This window comes from Rhinatrema bivittatum, chromosome 5 (assembly GCF_901001135.1).
Source record: "Rhinatrema bivittatum chromosome 5, aRhiBiv1.1, whole genome shotgun sequence".
Lineage (NCBI taxonomy): Eukaryota > Metazoa > Chordata > Amphibia > Gymnophiona > Rhinatrematidae > Rhinatrema > Rhinatrema bivittatum.
This window is the reverse complement of record NC_042619.1, coordinates 101,645,975-101,659,921: the sequence shown is the minus strand read 5'-3', so window position 1 is coordinate 101,659,921 and position 13,947 is coordinate 101,645,975. Positions and strand designations below refer to the sequence as shown.

The following is a 13,947-nucleotide window of genomic DNA, read 5'->3' as shown; positions in this document are numbered from 1 at the left end:
GAGGAGTCCCAGCAAAAATGGTCCTGGGGCCAGGGCCTCTGCTGTTCCCCGGCCCTCCAGGAGATGTGCTGATTCAAGATTTGAGACTCCAGCTCAGAGATAAACATGCCAGGGATGGAACTGAAGGGGCATCCCCACAAAAGGGGTTCATGACACAGGAGTGGTCAAGAGACACATTCCTTTTCTGAGGGAGTAGAGAACTCCCTACACTACTTTCCCAGTGGCCACTCCACTTAGGGTTCGATCAGGAACGCAGCCCTAGATCAGTCCTGTGGCTGTGGCGCACAACCTGTTGTACTCGCCATGAGGGAAACACACACACACTCAAAGATACAACCATACACAGAAGGCAAATGGAAAAAAGCCTTTCACTATAAACACACGCTGACCAGTACCCATACAGTGGTATCCACTTGCTGGAGTAGGTGGCTACACGCTGCCAAAAGGCAAACAGTGTGATATAACGCATTCCCTGCCAGTGCTTCCCAATACTTCGTGGTGCAGAACTGACGAGGAGGCAGAGACCATGACAGGATGATGGCAGAACCCTGGCTTGGCAGAAACTGCACAGACAGGGAAACTGCTGCCCGTCATCGCCCAAGGCACTTGGAGTAGACACCTTGCAGTACCCAAACGCACATGCTGTGCTTCACAGTCACAGTAACTCACAGTGGAGTGAACAGGAACAGTGTGAAGACAGTGTCCCCAGGACCACCAGTGCACTGGGCATGGCATAGTGGTAGGTTGCATTCCATGGCATCGCCTTATGAAAATGCTCCAAGAGGCTAGACACAGCCCTTGAAACTGTGTTGGAAATGGCTCACCTTCATTTCCCTCAAGGAACGATAGTAGCAAAGTCCATGGCAACAGACTGTGCCCAGGGAGTCCTGTGGTTATGTCCCATGCCATCTGACCACATCTACTGGTGCCCAAGGTGGTAAATGTGCCCATAGGGCCCATAGCGCTATCATGCGTAACAGCTAAGGGTCACATCAAGGGCACCAAAAGACGCAGCAGCCAGGGCTTCAACAGCACTTGACTGAATCAGGATCAGAAAACTATATATAACGCCATCCCCGGGTTCACAGGCACCCATGGACCTCGCCCGCCTGGCGGCACCCAATATAGCACCCGGTACCCAAAGGCATCAATAAATTGGCGATACCCAAGGATGCCAGGGGTACCTGCAGGCAGAGGCTCTGCAGCCCCAACAGCACATTCAAAGGAACCAATGACTGCCATCTCGGCTCATCAGATTTGTCCGACGGCGTCTATGCGGTGAGCTCGATGGCATCTCCCGTCAGTGGCTATGGCTGACAATAGCCCCGCTAAGGCACGAAACTAGGCAGGGCCTCCAATGCCCCCCCCATGCAACATAGCACAGTGCTCCTCAGAGCCCCATCAGGACACCACCAAGGAGCGCTGCAGGTACTGGACCACTGCGCATGGACACATCGGCATACCAGGGTGCCCCAGGACCCCAGGACTTGATCCGACCAAGGGGGGAAACCCCTGTCGCCAGAGGACTTCAGTGGAACTTGAGGGCCCTCAAGAGCCCCAGAAGACAATGCCTCAAGGACGACTTGGGCACCCACTGGCAATCCCACTGCCCCATTTGATTGGTGATGCTCATTCTAGTCAAGAACAGCAAAGAAAGACATTGGTGGCCAACATGCCCGATGGTCTCCATAGCGGTCCTGCACATCGATGGCACTGAATGCGCTGTTGGTAGCGGGGCCACTCTGCATCGCAACGGCATCAATGCCACTCTCCATGATGACCTCGAGGGCAGCTGCATCAAGGCCACTCACATTGACTGCATTGAGAGCTGCCGCAGCATCAAGGCCACATACCCTGACAACATCGAGAGTGGCCATGCATGCACCTCGATGGAATAGAGGGCATTGATGGCCTCGAGGGCACTGCGGCATTGATGCAGCGATAGCAGCAAGGGCATAGACATCAAGGTCATCCCCGATGGCATCAAGGGAAACCATGGAGCTCGATGGCAGACCTGATCCTCAATGATAGAGGTCGATGTCGCTACACCGCTACATTGAAGCCTATGGCACAGAAGGCCCAAAGTACGGAGGGCAGTCCCACACCTCAGTGATATTGAGGGTGTCCCAGAACCTCAATGGCATCAAGGGTGACCATGATGCTCCATGGAAAACTTTGTCCCAGACGCGGTCCTGACATCAATGCGTCAGATCAATGCTGCGATGTTCACAGATGTGCATAGGCAATTGTTACTGGGTATGGTACAGGAGGTGCGGCAGCAAGTTGCTTGCCCAGGTTCCTGCTCACCCTTTCTCCCTGGGATGACTGCACTGGAATCACTGGCGAACAGGAGGGGAGGCTACATCATCCAGGGCTCCTGCCTGTGGAGACTAGTTCCTTTGGGTATGGGGGGGGGATGAGCTCTCCCCCCCATAGGAACAGTATGGTCCTCGATCTCTTCACTGTCCAACCTCCATTGATGCCGATCAATCGGTGAAGACATGGAACTCCTGCTCAGGTAGAACTCAGACAAGTTCCCAGGCTCCTCGGCCTACATGGATCACCTATGGACTGCACTCAGTCAGTCCTGCCAGCACTGGACAAAAGGTACAAAAACAGACAGTAGCAAGGAGAAGACAAACTAAAAAGGAAGAAATAGACTGTCAGATTGCACAGTTTCTAAAGCCCACCATGCAGCTGGCAGACAGAGAAGAGAGGAAAAAAAGAAAGAAAACTACAGTAAGGTAAAGGAAAGAAAATAGCTGCAGCTCTAGAAAAAAATTACTTACAAAGACTGTAGAGGAAGAGACCAAAGCTACGGCTCCCACAACCACATGGCTCCGCAGAAAAAAAAAAACTGAGAGACTCTGCCTAGGGGGTAGGGTGATGACTACAGCTGCACATGCTCAGTAGGGAATGTTTGAAAGTTCTAGATTCTTTCATATCAAAGTTCCATGCCAGGCGCCATCTGATGATGTCACCCATGAGTGAATACTACCATCCTGGTTGTCTTTGGAGAAACATTCTGCGGTTATTCATTGTTTGATTATGATATTAATTCTAGATACCTGTCTTATGGCCTCATTTATTATGCATTTTCGCATAGACAAATCAGGCTCTCAGCTATTAAATCAATCATATGGTAATGCTAATTGGATGGTGACCTACATCGTTTTTTTTTTGGTTTTTTTTTATAATTTAATGCTAACCAGGTTTGTTTTCCTGTTTCTTAAATGCTAGCTGTGGTTAATATTCTCATTTTATCTATTAAACTACAATCTGAGACACCTACATAGCTGTTTAAAGAAACAATGACTATACTCACATTTTGAAATTTACTGTTAATAAAAAAAACGTAAAATGCTTATTGAGCTTTGCAATAGTCACAGCTAAATAATAATTAAAAAAAAAATCTTCAAATAAAAGGGTTTTGGTATGTAAAAGGGTTACAAAAAATACCTTGGCAAAAGCAGTCCTCATGGTTTTCAATCTTCACTCTAGTAAGGACTGTGTTCCTATTCATACTAACATTTTGTCTCAAGTAGGATTTAAAGTCTGCTCCTTGAAAAGGTGAAAGCTTTCAACATGTACCACACAAATAACTTTCACATAAAGGCTTTTAGTCACAAAAGAAAATCACCAAACCTACCGGTCATCAATACTGTTCTGGTAATATATATGCAACAACTTATCCTTAATCCATGAAATCTGTTTTGCAGCTTCTTTTCCTGCTTCTGCTTGCAATGCATATTTCTTATAGATATTAGCAAGTCCCATCATAGCTTCTTTTCTTACGCGCCACTTAAAAAAAAAAAAGTACATTATAATGAGATTTTATAACAAATTTAATGCAAATTGCAAATAACTTTCCAGAGCCAAACTAATTTCATATGCATTAACATCTAACAAATCACTATACAAAACATTTATATGAAGCTGTATAAATACTTCAACATGCGTATACAGCTCAGTATCTGCTACTTGTACATGCACTGCTGGAATTATTTTGGTTTTAAACTTTTTTTTTTTTTTTAAACTGGTTGGCATATACAATAGGTTAAAAAAAAAAGTCTACACCCCCTTCCAAAATGTCCACCTTTTGTCTTATAGACTGGAAGTAAAATACATTAAACCAGTGTGTTCAGTATATGCACTCATCTACCCACAACTGCCAAATGAAAAATTCTAGAATCCCTTTCAAAATGAAGTAGAAATAAAAACATGGAATAACTTGATTGGATAAGTGTCCATCCCCCTTGTACTTCCTTAGCGATCCTAAATACTTAAAGTTCTGGTGTAACCATCTGCCTTCAAGAAGTGCACACCAAGGGAACTGGCCCCACTTGTGTTAAACTGTATATATATTTTTTTAATTTGGCCTTTTTATTACTGGTCAGTCAATTCAAATCAGATTACAGTCAGGTAATGTAAATATCTAGTCATGGCAGCAGGAATAAATGTGTCAACAGCTGCTGCATCCCCCATCCCCATCCCATGGCAGCAAATTGAGACCATACCAACCAATTTTGGTTGTAAAAGGCCATAGTCAGTTTTATTACCGATTTAGACATGTCTCAAATTTTCTATCCTAGCAACTGAAGGCGGACCCCTGACACTATAACGTAGTTGCTGTTGTTATGTCCGCCGCCCGCAATGGAACGAGCAAGGCAACCATGATGTTGACCCAATCCCCAATGTTGCCAAGCAAGGGGACCCTTTACTGGGCATTATTACTATGTCCCACAATTTTTGCCACTGCCGGCCATGAAGGCCCAACAAACATATGTTCAGCCATTAAAAAGCTGTCCACTGGCTCAGGTACCCCGCCCCTCCTACTAGTTGTGACAACAAAGTGGAAGTAACTTGCCCTAGGTCACAAGAAATATAGGCAGAATTTGAACCCTGGCTTCCCTGGTTCACAGTCTGCTGCTCTAAACACGAGGCTATTAAATTCAGCAGTTACTGTTAGTTATCTCCACTGGGTGGTGCAATTAAAAGCAAAGACCCAAGCGTGAGCACCAAGGAGCTGTTAAAGGAACTTCAGGACAAAGTTATGGAAAAGAATGGATGTGTGAATCAGTATAAAAGAAATGCAAAGTCCTTGAATATCCCTTGGGGCATGGTCAAGATGGTTACCTTACACCCCTAAGTCAGCACAAGTAATAGTGGAGCTCTCCATCACTCCCACAATTCTAATAATCTAGCAGCAGCAGTGGCAGTCAGCGCAACACTGCTGCTGCCTCTTCTCTCCTCCCTGGCCTTCCAACAACTGCAGTAGAACGAACATGCAGTCCTGCTCCCAACCATCTGCACTGCTGATTGGCCCTCATCTCCTCGTAGCTGTGGGAGGCAATGAACAGCCCTCCCCACCCCTTAACTCTGCCTCCTGCTCTTCTTGCCGCCGCCCCCCCGGTCAGGCTGCGACATAACTAAAAAAAAAAAACAAAACTTGAGGTTCTTCTTGAACAGAGTGGAATGCCGTGTCCCTGACTTCAGCTCTTCTTTTTTTATTATTCTTTATTTATGAATTTTTCAATATAATTACAAGAATAAACCTTGACTGAAATTACAGAAATTATTATAACATGAAATAATATAATTACCATTAGCATATATATTCATATCCAATGGATACATCAACAATGATTTCTTTGTTTTTCATAGGCAAAAAAAAAAGGGGGGGGGGAGGAGAACCAAAGGAAAAAATTGAGAAGTACATCATTGAAATAATATTCACTTAACTGTTGGTATCTCTCTATATATTGACTCCGAGCATTTTAACTTAACCGACTTGCTCCGCACTGCGCTTACAATTTTCCTGTTTAAAATTTTCCGAAGAGGCTCAATTTTCTTAATATGCCTCACAAGCGCAAAGGAAGGGTAAGAGTTTATCCCTCAAGCCTACCCAGTCCTGCGGGGCAACGATACATTACTGAGTTCGCGTCGGTATCTCCGGTGGTGGGGAATTCAAGCGCCGCTGTGGTGGAACCGGGAGAAGCGGTACTATCACCAGGCGAGATCACCTTGAGCCCACCAGCACCCCGAGGCCTGCTGAGTAGCTCTCCCCTTCGTTCGAGCAGTGGAATTTATTTATTTATTTATTTATTTTTAATTTTTATATACCGATGTTCCTGTAAAGAATACATATCACACCGGTTTACAAGGAACTGAACAGTCGCCTCCAGGGCGGAAATACATTAAAACAGTCGCCTCAAGGCAGAATACATTAACACAAGTATACAGGAAAACTATTAAAAGAGAACTTTCATAAACTCAATTAAATGTAACTGTGAACCATAAATCAGGAACATATGTACAGAGGTAGGTATATAGTCTGTCGCTTCACCAGATTTTAGCTCTCAGGGAAAGCTTGAGTGAATAGCCAAGTCTTTAGCTTCTTTTTGAATGTCGGAAGGCATGGTTCTTGGCGGAGGTCCGGTGGGAGCAGGTTCCAAAGATGGGGACCTGCAGTGGACAGAGCTCGTTTCCTCAATGAGGTTTTTGTTGGCTGGGTGTGAAGCATGTTCTGGTATGCACTTCTGATCGGTCTATTGGAGACGTGGAATTGTAATCCCGGAAGCAACACCAGCTGCGGGCGAACAACGAGAGGGATCTACTCCTCCACACGGAGCAGGACTTCCCCTCCCCCAGCTGTTGGAGGTATGTGAAAGGCCCGAGGAGACTTCGGTTAACGCGGGCAGTGAGGAATCTCAAAGAATATCAAGAGAGGCTCCACTGGGGGAATTGGGAGGAAACATTCTAAGTCCCTTGGAGTTTGAGAAGCCAGCAGTTATAACACTGGAAGCCATTTGGGAATTAATGGCTACCATGGCTCATACTCTGAATACTCAATCTCAATTGCTTGGCAAATTTGAATCAAAAGTTGAATCTGTTAAAAAAGAACATATTTTGTTGATCCAAAACCACACAAATTGCATCCAAGATTTAACTACTAAAGTAAATCAGACACAGTCCCAGAATGCCTCAATTATGAAGGATTGTATAACATCACAAAGGAGACTGGAGTCTGTTGAAAATTATTTACGTTGTTCCAATGCAAGATTGGTTAATTTCCCCAAAGTAATGGGTGAGCCTGTTTTGGTGACTTTCAAGCGTTTTGCCATGGAAACACTCAAGATTGAAGCTGCAAAAGTTCCGACTGTTAAAAAACTCTTCTTTTTAAGGAGTAGTTTACAAAGTTCCATTGGAGGAGAAAGAGAGACTTCCAATAATTTGACACAATATTTGGAGAATTCGGAATTGGAAATCACGGAAAGGGCCACACTGTTTGTTCAATTTTATACCGAAACAGAAAGAAATTTTTTGATGAAAGCATTTTTTCAAAATATTAATGATGTTTTCATGGGAGGGGTTGTGAGGGTATATCCTGACCTATCACGCCCCACCCAACAACGAAGGAGATTATTCTTAGCTATGCGCCCGGAGGTCTTGGCCAAAGGGGCTAGCTTTGCTCTCCGTTTTCCTTGTAGGTGCATTGTAAAATTTGCTGGAAATATATATGTTTTCTTTATGCCAGACCAATTGAGAAAGTTTTTGGATGGAAGCGACTTCAGCTCTTCTATGCAGCAGTCAATGAGCTCTACACCCCTCTCTCCTGTCCACCCTCTAACATATGCCAGCTAGCCATGCCGACCAGCACCTGGACAACTGTACCCACAAGTAAAACTTTGTATTTTTTTATTTTTACACATATTCACACTATATTTTAAACTTGTGGTATAATTTCTGTGCTTAATTTTCTCTGGGTTCCAGATAACCAGAGGAGCCAAGGGCATAGCTCTACAGCCTCAATAACAGTACTTTAAAACAGTTATGTAGTTTTGTTAATTCTCACCAAGCACTGAATGCCCTAAGCAGTGTCACATTTGACTTAGGAGCCCAAAACAACCAGGTTTCAGGACTGGAATACAGACAAAAGGGGGCTTGAATACCAGGACCCACCAGTGGGAGATAAGCATAGGCTGAGGGACTGATTGTTCAAAGCCAGGGAGCACTGACCTTCATCCTGTAAATAAAGGTAAACTTAAGTGAGATCCATGTTAGCTAAACTGAGTAAAGATTCCTACAAATCTGGTCTACTAACTGCAGAGAAAAGGTAGAGAAAACTAGGATGGTGTTCAACATATTCACAAGTCTGAGACCCAAAGGGATTGTGACAGAAGAGCATAAGTAGGGACCTATGTTCAGTTTTTTCATTTTTCACAGAAATGTATCTGTGTTTATTACAAGTATAAAACAGGAGAAATTAATGGAAGAAAATGACTTTCCAGGTAAATATTTTTGTTCTTGTCAATCACTGATAAATTTCCAAGGAAAGTAAAATAAAAACTAAAAACTAAACAAAAGAAGTGACAAGCTGAGTCAGACCAAGGTCCATTGAATCCACCATCTTGTCTCTGACAGCAGCCAACCTGGTCATAAGGACCTAGGAGAGCCCAAAAAATAATTTCCTTGTTAATCCCTTCAAGAAATAGCAATTTTTCTTTCCCTAGTCCACCTAGCTAATCTTTTATTGCACAAAACCCCGTTATGTTAATTGCCTTGACCATGTCCTCCAACAACAGATTCCATAGCTTGATAATATGCTGAGTGAAAAAGTACTTTCTACAATTTGTTTTAAATCTGTTGACGGTTAGTTTCATGGACTGTCTCCTTGTTTTGGTATTTTCCAGGCTGAAGATCCTTAACCTGTAGCTGGGTTTAAAAAAAGGTTTGGAGGTGAAGTCCATAAACTTGTTGAGAGATCTCATGTTTTACCACTGAATCACCAGATATGAATCATAAGCGCCAAGAAACATACAGGCCAGTGTACTGACAGGCCCCAAAAGCACTTTCACAGCTCAGTGGAAAAAAGAACTTTTGCCCTAATACACTGAAGGATACAAAAAGGCACCTCTTGATAAAGTGTTTAAATTAAAAAAAGTAGACAGAAGGACAATACACCTCGGGGCCGATGCAATACAGTGCGCTCAGTCGAGCACACTGTATAACCCATAGTTGGACGCGGGTTGTAGAGGCGCTAACTTAAGGGGATTAGCACCTCTACCACATGGGTCCAACGCGGAGTGAAGCTACAGTGATCATCACATGCAAATGCATGTGAATGAGCCTATTAGCTATTCACCCACAATCTGTGTGTGACAATTTACCATATTCACAATTTTTGCAAGTTCAAAAATAAGTCTAATCAGATGTCTGTTGATTTTACATCTCAGGGGTATCCGGTTAAAGTGGTCAGAAAGGCTTATAAGTGAGCTTTATTTTCTCCAACAGAATTATTTGTTGTCTAGCTCATCAAAAAACAAAGCTGTGGAAGATGTCTTGATGTGTTATGAGGCATAGTCGTTCCAATGATGTCAGGAAAATTATTACAAATATCTTTCGTATTTTTCAGCTACATGAACAGTTTAAAGAAACAGGTATTCGGTTTGCTTATACCAGGAATAAAAAATTGTTATGTCCAGCATTTTTTCAAGAAACAAACACACAAAGTTAGCAAGATGGGACATTACAAATGTACACTGGAGATTAAAGAGAGAATTTGAACATCCTAAGACACAAAGTATGTACTTTGAAGAATTTGACCACTTGTGTTTCTAATTTTGTGGTGTATGCAGTGCTTTGCCCCTGTAATAAGATCTTTGTGGGAAAAAAGATTAGAAGTCTGAGAATTAGAATTTCAGAACATCGTAGGTGTTATAAAACACAAAAGAATGGAAGCTCCCATGGTGATACATTGTATTGTATAATCCTAATTTTGAAGATCTCAGATTTTTTGCTTTGGATCAGATTCATCAACATCCATGGGGTGGAGATAGAGAAAAATGTTTATATCAGCAGAAACAGAGATGGATTTTTTTAATTGGACTGTGTTGAACCACAAGGGCTTAATATTAACATTGAATGGACATTTTCTATAAATTATTTATTAGTGTCAGATAAAGTAATTTTTGCTTCTCTTTTTTGAATTAAGTTTATTCAGAACTGTAATTTTGAGAACCACTGAGATTAAATTTAAATAAGAGTCACTGAGAATGTTTCATTTTGTTCTGGAACCAATGGGAGCCATCAAAAAGTTGACAATTTGATTGGTTGTCAGAATGATTGACATTTCTATAGTGCAATTTGATTGATTGTGTTTTTGGAATAGTGTTATAATATATACTGCTACCTTTCATTCATTTGCTTGAGCAATGAGTAGACGCTGGTCACTGACAAGTATCGTATGTGGGGTTTTGTTTTTTTTTGTTTGTTTTGGTTTTTTTTAAAGAGTATCATTCACTAAGGTGAGTTTCAAGAGGATACTTTATGATGAATTATGTATTTTAAAATTAATTTATTATTTTTTTAGGAGCATTGATCATAGAAACGTATCTCCCTGACGCAGCCAATACGGTGAAACACTGGCCAGGTTGTCGGAGTTTTTTTTATAATACGAGAGTCATTGTGCACGAAATGCTGCTAAGTTAACTGCATCTTTTGGGTTTTTTTTTTATTTAAAGAACTGCACATTAAGAAGAAAGTTTAACTAAACTTTGTTGATCAGGTGTTCCATTTTTTAAAAAAGAAATATTTTTCTAAAAAATACTTTATAAGATTCTGTTGAAAGAAATAAAGGTTGAAAATTTTTTTTATAAATTGGAGGTTTTTCAGACTGATGATTATACCTGCTGCTAAATCTTCAATGAACCTGACTGTCGATTTGGTATCTGAAGTCTTTTCCTCCATAATATTCATCTTAAAAAGTGATCGACATTGTGGTTTGATACTGTTGAATTTGTGCAGTGCGGTATTTTGGTTCTTACTCAAAAATAGCTGCCATTCCAGTTTGTTTCCATCTGCTGATAGGGGAGCATAAACCCATGTATCTGAACTAGTCTGGCTGGCTGAAGAGGAAATGATTTTCCGTGAAGTTTAGCATCCTCTGCAAAGTTGCAGATTGTCCAACACAAACAGAATGAAAGGGAAGTCAAAACATTCTTGTAAATATCTAGGTATAGCCTACGGCAGCCTCAACATTTCTTTGAAAAGAAGGTATCAAACAGAAGTATATTGCAGCAACAATTAGAATCATACAGAGATCACAAAGAATTTAATCATACTTTTCTGTGATTTACCGTATTTCCACGACAATAACCCGCCCACGTATATAACCCGCCCACACACATAACCCGCAGGTTTTCAAGATTTATGAAAAAAAGTTTTAATATACCCCGCCTCCTCATATAACCCGCAATTCAAAAAAAAAATAAATTTTTAAATACCTGTCGGAGGGCCGCGTGGGTCCAGGCGGGCGGCGGGAGCCGGGTGGTCGCGTGTTAAATCTAGGCCGCGGGCGGGTGGGCGCTTGTTCCAGGCGGGGGCGGGTGGACGCGCGTTAGTTCGAGACGGCCGGCGGGTGGTCGCGTGTTAAATCTAGGCCGGGTCGCACAGGCGCGCATTCATTCACTGCCGGTGGGGGCAGCCCCCACCGGCAGTGAATGAATGCGCGCCGAGAGCAGCGTGTTCCAGGCGGCGGTGGCGGGTGGACGCGCGTTAGTTCGAGGCGGGTGGTCGCGTGTTAAATCTAGGCCGGGTCGCTCAAGGCAATCTAGGCCGGGTCGCTCAAGGCAGTCACATGCCGTGACGTCACGGCATGTGACTGCCTTGAGCATCGAATCGCAGGGGTCGCATTCATTCATCCAGGCGGAGGAGCCGGCTGCTTCGCCGCTACTGCCTTGAGCGCCGAAAGCAGCCGGCAGCGGCAGCTGAAAGCAGCCGGCTCCTCCGCCTGGATGAATGAATTCATTCACTGCCGGTGGGGGCTGCCCCAGCCCCCACCGGCAGTGAATGAATGCGACCCCTGCGATTCGATGCTCAAGGCAGTCACATGCCGTGACGTCACGGCATGTGACTGCCTTGAGCGACCCGGCCTAGATTGCCTTGAGCGACCCGGCCTAGATTTAACACGCGACCACCCGCCTCGAACTAACGCGCGTCCACCCGCCACCGCCGCCTGGAACAAGCTGCTTTCGGCGCGCATTCATTCACTGCCGGTGGGGGCTGCCCCCACCGGCAGTGAATGAATGCGCGCCTGTGCGACCCGGCCTAGATTTAACACGCGACCACCCGCCGGCCGTCTCGAACTAACGCGCGTCCACCCGCCCCCGCCGCCGCCTGGAACAAGCGCCCACCCGCCTGCGGCCTAGATTTAACACGCGACCAATCAGGAAGCGGCCGGGCGCAGGGATAGGACGGACTCCTCTCAGCTGCAGCCTATTCAGAGTCGGGAAACTTTATTGGTTGTAAAATTTTTTCTGGATAACCCGCCCACGTTTATACCCCGCGGGGGGCATGCGGGGTAGGTAAAAACGCACATTACCCGCGGGTTATATGCGTGGAAATACGGTACATGGAAAATAAAGAAAACAATGATTACACCTGAGAAATGGATAAGTAGATCTACCACATTTTTTCATCTCACTATGCTAGCTGTGAACCCAAAGACAAGGACATTAAGTATGTATATCCCAATGATAATGAATGCTAGCTACTATAATATACACACACATACATACATATACACACACATACATCTAAAGGACAGGCAACAGATTAGTCATAAACCTAAGGGGTGTATCCATTTCTGTTTAATTCTGCCCACCTGATCTTTCAAATGCATTTGCATTTATATGGTGCCGTGAACAAAATGCTAGAATACAATTTCTAATGTATTTAAAAAAGTGTATAAACAGGAATGATTTTTTTGTAGACCAAAAATAAAATAGCGTGCATATGTTAGAAACCTTAAAATCTTAAGTCCTATCAAGAATAGCCACTTGCCATCACTAGAAGCACAAGCTTACCCGTTTATCCAGTGTTCTCTCTCGGACGAAGTTAAGTAGATGGTCAGTGACTAGCAAGAGATCTTTCCTGGCAGCAGTAACTATTGACACAATGACATCATGCCTAATCGCTTCTTCTGGATCATGGGATCTCACCTTAAGATACTCTAGAAATAAGAAGGCAAATTAAAATTATACATACAGAACTGTCCAAAATAAAATTGTTTTATTAGATTTTTTTAAATCTTATTTTCTGCATATTCCAGAATTGGCACACAGAACAGTCAGTACGTAATGATTCCAATAAAACATATATAAAACAATTAATAAACATTAATAGTTTTGAGAAGAAAATGAGTGCAGTGGGTATGGGGAGATTTGTGTCTTCTGGCAAAAATTTATACACAGCACCAACAGTTTAATATCTTACTATTGCTCAAGGAAAGCATGCGATTACAGAATTTCTTGTACTGGACCTGAATCAAAAGCTTTATAAGTTAAGAAACTCAATATGTATACCCTAGAGGAGAGTAGATGGATGATACAATAGAACATTCAAATACTTAAAAGATTTAACACACTTGAGCAAACTTTATTCAGTGGAAAGGACATTTTAGAATAAGAGGTCATAATATGAAGTTGCAAGTGGGTAGACAGGAGTAACATTATAAAATAATCTTGGAGATTCATACTTTAGTACAAAATACTTTCTTTAGGAATCATTTTAGGTAAGGTTTTGCTGGCCTACTGTGTAAAGAGTCTAGCAACATAGGATAGAGTAGCATTATTTTGTTAATTGTTTTACCTTGTTTGGTATATTGTCTGACATTTATATATGGGAATCATTTGTAAGGGTCTGTTTTTGTTGTTTGGATTGTTAATGTTTACTTATTGTATTATATTGCTTTTAAAAATAATCCACTGGGATACATAAGGTTAGCAGATAATCAAATTTAATAAATGAAAAGAAATTCATTTATTATGATTATGTTTGAAGAGCAGAGCCAGTATTAGGGGTAGAAAGGCAAGCAGGGAACCTGTGAGTGGCCCCAGCGGCAAAACTGGGCAATAGCTTTATGGAGAGTATGGCACTGTCTGGGCC

The 13,947-nt window shown here is 42.9% G+C and overlaps 1 protein-coding gene across 7 annotated transcripts in view; it reads right to left on the bottom strand.

Moving 5' to 3' along the window:
• Positions 1-13,947, bottom strand: part of PDS5B (PDS5 cohesin associated factor B) — a 644,248-nt gene that overhangs the window by 327,085 nt on the left and 303,216 nt on the right. For all 7 annotated transcript variants that reach the window (XM_029602667.1, XM_029602671.1, XM_029602673.1 and 4 more), the window contains 2 exons: positions 12,867-13,012; positions 3,650-3,801 (listed from right to left, as the gene is read on the bottom strand). In XM_029602667.1, coding sequence (XP_029458527.1) covers positions 3,650-3,801; positions 12,867-13,012 — 298 coding nt within the window. The remainder of the gene's footprint in view (positions 1-3,649; positions 3,802-12,866; positions 13,013-13,947) is intronic.